The sequence below is a fragment of the Bison bison genome, unplaced genomic scaffold (genome assembly GCF_000754665.1).
Source record: "Bison bison bison isolate TAMUID 2011002044 unplaced genomic scaffold, Bison_UMD1.0 scf7180017846527, whole genome shotgun sequence".
Classification (NCBI taxonomy): Eukaryota; Metazoa; Chordata; class Mammalia; order Artiodactyla; family Bovidae; genus Bison; species Bison bison.
Window position 1 is genome coordinate 37,249 of NW_011477100.1, and position 5,861 is coordinate 43,109.

General features: G+C 39.8%; 1 protein-coding gene across 2 annotated transcripts in view; it reads left to right on the forward strand.

The window, feature by feature from the left end:
• Positions 1–4,994, forward strand: part of LOC104988652 (zinc finger protein 175-like) — an 11,032-nt gene extending 6,038 nt beyond the window's left edge. For both annotated transcript variants that reach the window (XM_010840031.1, XM_010840040.1), the window contains exon 5: positions 2,256–4,994. In XM_010840031.1, coding sequence (XP_010838333.1) covers positions 2,256–4,069 — 1,814 coding nt within the window. In that variant the 3' untranslated portion in view covers positions 4,070–4,994. The remainder of the gene's footprint in view (positions 1–2,255) is intronic.
• The last annotated feature ends 867 nt before the right edge of the window (positions 4,995–5,861 follow it).

The window sequence follows — 5,861 nt, forward strand, 5'->3', positions numbered from 1 at the left end:
TGTTTCCCCATCTATTTCCCATGAAGTGATGGGACCAGATGCCATGATCTTCGTTTTCTGAATGTTGAGTTTTAAGCCAACTTTTTCACTTTCCTCTTTCACCTTCATCAAGAGGCTTTTTAGTTCCTCTTCACTTTCTGCCATAAGGGTGGTGTCATCTGCATATCTGAGGTTATTGATATTTCTCCCAGCAATCTTGATTCCAGCTTGTGCTTCTTCCAGCCCAGCATTTCTCATGATGTACTCTGCATATAAGTTAATGCTATATATATACACACACACACATACACATACATACCTACTAAAAATGGTAAAAAATAAAGCGCATTCTCATTTTTTAAAAAAAGTGATAGATGACTGAGGTTTGGGAACAGGACAAGGGTCTGGGATAGTTTATCCAAGTGATTGAAAGAGAAAAGAAAACAAGACGTGACGGTCTTAACCATACTCAGTATTTAAATCTCTGATAGGATAAAGTAATAGTAAAATTCAGCCACCTTTTTAAAAAGAATCTGTTATGTCTTATGTTCTTACTAGTAAACTGGATGATCAGTGACTCCTGTTCTTAACCAAAAAATGGTATATTGAGTAGCATAAAGCTGAAAGTTATAACAAAGAGACCAAGGTCCAGTAGAATAATTTCCAGAATAATTCTCCTCCTATAAAACACTTCTAAAAGTCAGTTCAGCAGGAAGCCTTATGTTTTGTATTCATTCAGGTGTTGAAATTTTTCTCTTGTCATTGCAATACCATCTTTTATGATGCTGTCAATCTTTGGGAATGAGTGCATTGCAACCAAAGCCAGGTTCTATTAGGCAGAAAAGGGATGGAGGGTACTGAGAAACTGTGATGTGTTTCTCTGGCTAGAAGTGGTGCATAATGTTGTATGCCCATTTCGTCAGCAAAAACAGTCTCACTGTCACATATCACTGCAAAGGAAATTGTGAGTCATTATGTGGCTTGGCTGCCATGTGCCTGGCCATAGTTAACCTCTGGAAGAGGGTGAGACAGACTCTAGGGGACAGCCTGTTTGTCCAGTCTTCCAGTTTACCCTTCTTGGAATATGTACTAAGTTCAGGGAAACAAACTTTAGTTTCATAGAATTGAGAGTTTGAGTATAGGTATTCTTTCACTGCTTGGCTATGTCAGGATTGATGCTTTAATAGTCTATCAGAGGATATCTAGGGCTGAATGATTTTGGTATTGTTTCTAACAAGTAGGAGGAAGCTGGGAGATTAATCACAATGTAGATCTTTAATGAAAACCTATACAGATGGTCCCTGACTTGTGATGGTTCAATTTACAATTTTTCAACTTTACAATGTTGTGAAAGTCATACACATTTAGTACAAACTATACTTTGAATTGTAAATTTTGATCTTTTCCCAGGCTAGTGATATATAGTACTATACTCTCATGATGCCAGGCTCCCAGTCAGCCACATGATCATAAGGGGAATCAACCAATACACTTACTACCCTTCTGTACCCAGATAACCACTCTTTTTTTCACTTTCAGTACAGAATTCGATAAATTGCGTGAGATATTCAACACTTTATTATAAAATAGGTCTTTTGTTAGCTGCTTTGGCCCAACCTTAGGCTAACATAAGTCTTCTAAGCACATTTAAAGTAGGCTGGGTTAAGCTTTGTTTAGTAGGTTAGGTGTATTCAACTCATTTCTGATTTATGATATTTTAAACTTATCATGGACATATCAGGACATAACCTCATTGTAAGTTGAGAAAACTCTGCACTCTGAACCCCTCCTTCAAGCTTTGGCTGTGCACAGATGCTGCCCTATGACACTCTTGTCTCTTTTATCCTGTAGTCATTGCACTAGGTCTGGGTATCTAGATCACCTGCATGAGTGGGGTCAGGTTGCCTTTGTTAAAGTCTTAACTTTCCCCACGGCTGGGCAAAGTGATTTTGGTTAATTATTTAACCATTGTATTTCCTTTGTTTCATGTGGAAAACCAGGATAATAAATAGTTACCTCCTGGGATTGTTGTGGGGATTGAATGAATTTATGTGTGCATCACATAGAACATTGCCTAGCAAATGCTAAGTGCTATACAGCTAAGTGGCTGACATATAGTAAGGGCTGTGTGACTTCTCTCTTGATCACCATCAGCATGACCACTGGTATATGACTCAGCAGTTTCTCCATGCACAATCTCAGTCAGCTCCATGTGACTTCTTCTCTATCCTTTGCTAATTGTTCACTGTATCTATTTCATCTTGTTCTCCTTCTAGAAGGGGAGTTTGGGCTTGAAACCCCACAACGGGAAATTTCTGAAGAAGCTTCATTTCACAATGAGATGATGGGTGGAGTCACAAGAGATGGTTCATGGTGTTCCATTTTAGAAGAACTGTGGAAACAAGCTGACCAAACAGAGAGGGATCCTAAAAATCAAAATAAACCTTCACATCAGGGGGCCTTCTTCAATAAGAAAACACTGAACACAGAGAGGGACTGTGACTACAAGTACCCTGGAACAGTCATTCAGGCAAAGCCCCACCTTGTTTCTTCACAAAAGGGACCTCATAAACATTTCTCAGTTGCAAAAAGGTTGAAACCTAACCTAGAAGCAACTCATCAAAATCAAAGCAGTATCACAAAACACCTTGATGATATGGTTGGATCTGGTCAGCCAGTTATCCATAGCTCTTCCAGTGCCAGCTGCAAGAATACTCACACAGGAGAGAACTTCCGTGAAGGTAATACATGTACAAAAGCCTTCAGCCAGAAACAGTTACTCACACAGCATCAAGTTCATGCTCAGGAAAAACCAGATAAGTGTACTGAATGTGGGAGGGACTTGACCCACAAGTCACACCTCCTTGAGCAACAGAGATTCCATAGTGTAGAAAACCTCCAGGAATGTGGTAAATGTGGGAAAGCCTTCACCTCACAACCAAAACTCGGGGTCTGTGTGACAGATCATACAGGTAACATACCGTATATATGTAAGGAATGTGGAAAAGTCTTCATTCAGAGGCCAGAATTGGTTACACACCAGAAAACTCATACTAGAAAGAAGCCCCATAAATGCCATGAATGTGGAAAAACTTTCTTCCAGATGTTATCTCTCTTCAGACATCAGAGAACTCATACAAGAGAAAAACTCTATGAATGCGGTGAATGTGGGAAAGGCTTCTCCCAGAATTCAACTCTCAGTATACATCAGAAAATCCACACTGGCGAGCGACAGTATGTATGCAGTGAATGTGGGAAGGCCTTCACCCAGAAGTCAACACTCAGCTTGCACCAGAGAATCCATTCAGGGGAGAAGTCTTATGTGTGTATTGAATGCGGCCAGGCCTTTATCCAGAAGGCGCACCTGATTGTACATCAGAGAAGTCACACTGGAGAGAAGCCTTATCAGTGTCACAGCTGTGGGAAATCCTTCATTTCCAAGTCACAACTTGATATACATCATCGAATCCACACTGGGGAGAAACCTTATGAATGCAGTGACTGTGGGAAGACCTTTACCCAAAAGTCACACCTCAACATACACCAGAAAATTCACACTGGAGAAAGACACCACGTGTGCAGTGAATGCGGGAAGGCCTTCAACCAGAAGTCAATCCTCAGCATGCATCAGCGAATTCACACCGGAGAGAAGCCTTACAAATGCAGTGACTGTGGGAAGGCCTTTACTTCCAAGTCACAGTTCAGAGAGCATCAGCGGATCCATACGGGAGAGAAACCCTACGTATGTGCTGCATGTGGGAAGGCTTTCAATGGTAGATCAAATTTCCATAAACATCAGATGACTCACAATAGAGAGAGAACCTTTGCCTGTTACAAGTGTGGGAACACCTTCATTGAGAAATCAGAGTTAATCACACATCAGAGAACACATATTGGAGAGAAACCTTATGAATGCTGTGACTGCGGGAAATCCTTCAGTAGGAAACCACAACTCAAAGTGCATCAACGAATTCACACAGGAGAGAGACCTTATGTGTGTTCCAAGTGTGGGAAGAGCTTCAACAACAGGTCAAATTTTAATAAACACCAGACAACTCACACCAGAGATAAATCTTATAAAAGCAGTTAATCTGTGCAAGGCTTTACCCAGAAGTCAATTCCTAGTATGCATAAACATCATAAACATCAATGAAACTAACTGAATTTCTTGAAGAAAAAACATGAGGCAGATATATATTATAGAATTCATGCTTCAGAAAAGCTCTAGGGAGGCAGTGCATGTCTCCAAGTTACACATATTTTATGTGAGGGAAATAACTCAGGAAAGAACTTTTAAGAATGAGTGGAAATATCTATATTTGTACTAGCTTCATTAAAAGTTATAAAATTCATTTGAGGAAGAAACCCTAATACATTGAGAAGAGAGTTTCTATAGAGTAAGACAGATGGTTACCAGATTATAGGAAAATTTGTGGGAATATAATGATAACCCTGTTTAATGTGGAATATCATTATTTTTAGGCTGCCAGCAAACTAAATGATGACTTGGCAATATTAAGTATGTGTGTGTGTATCTGTATACTTATGTATGTATGCATATTTATATCTGCAGGTCAGTGTGTATACACACACACACACATACTCAATTCTGTAGTTTTTGCTACAGAATTCACTGTGTAACCAGAGGTGTTGATTATATATTTTTAAAAAAAACCTAATAATTGTTTTATCATATTTACTCCCTATTGAATTTACATCCTGAGGTTGCACAATTATTATTAATTTCTTTATGTACACAGACAGATGAATGTACTGTTTTTGGTAAATGCATAAATGTGATTCTGATATTCCTAGTGTGGTTTTTCTCTTCTTTCATGATTAGTTCAGCTCTACTCTCCCCTTACCACCTCCACCATCTACGGTGAACCGTTTAGTATGGAGTCTTTTGTATGTTTATACAGGCTACTAATCACCTATGTCAGGAGTCAGCAAACTGTCCATCAGCCAAATCTGGTTGGCCACACATTTTTTAAATAAAGTTTTACTGGAACACAGCCATGTTCATTTTTTTGTGTGATGTCTGTGGTTGCTTTTGTGCTCCAGTGGCAGAGCTGAGTAGTTGTGGCAAAGGCCATATGGCCTGCAAACTGAAAGTATTTACCCTCCAGCTCAGAGAGAAGTCTGCCAACACTTGTTATTCCCACACACTCATTACTATGCTCATAAGCATACACCTGTATAGGTACTCTTCCCTCTTTGTTTTGTAAACATCAAATCATATCACATACCTTGTGCAGTTGTTCTTTTCAGTCTACAACACAGCTGTTCAGTGACTGCATCAGTATTCTATCAGTATGAGGACATGCTGCAATTTATTCACCTACCCTCATTTTTTTTTTTTTTGCCATATCCAGGAAATTAGTTCCCTGACCAGGGATCAAACCTGTATCCTCTGCATTGGGAATTCAGAGTCTTAACTGCTGGACTGCCAGGGAAGTCTCCATGTATTTTATTTTTCTTTCCCACTCCCCTCCTTTTTTTTTTTTTGCTATAAGAAAGAAGTAGAACAGCATAGTTTGTAAGCAGACAGGCCCAGGAGCCAGGTTCCTGTGCATCAGTGCCTGCTCAGTCATGTCTGCCTCTTTGCAACCCCATGGACTGTAGCCCATCAGGCTCTTCTGTCCATGGGATTTCTCAAGCAAGAATACTGCAGTGGGTTGCCATTTCCTCCTCCAGGAGATCTTCCTGACCCAGAGGTCAAACCTGCACCTCCTGTGTCTCCTGCATTGGTAGGTGGATTCTTTTTATTTTTAATTGGAAGAGAATTGCTTTGTGATATTGTGTTGTATTCTGCCATACATCAACATGAATCAGCTATAGGTATACATATGTCCACTCCCTCTTAAATCTCTCTCCCACCT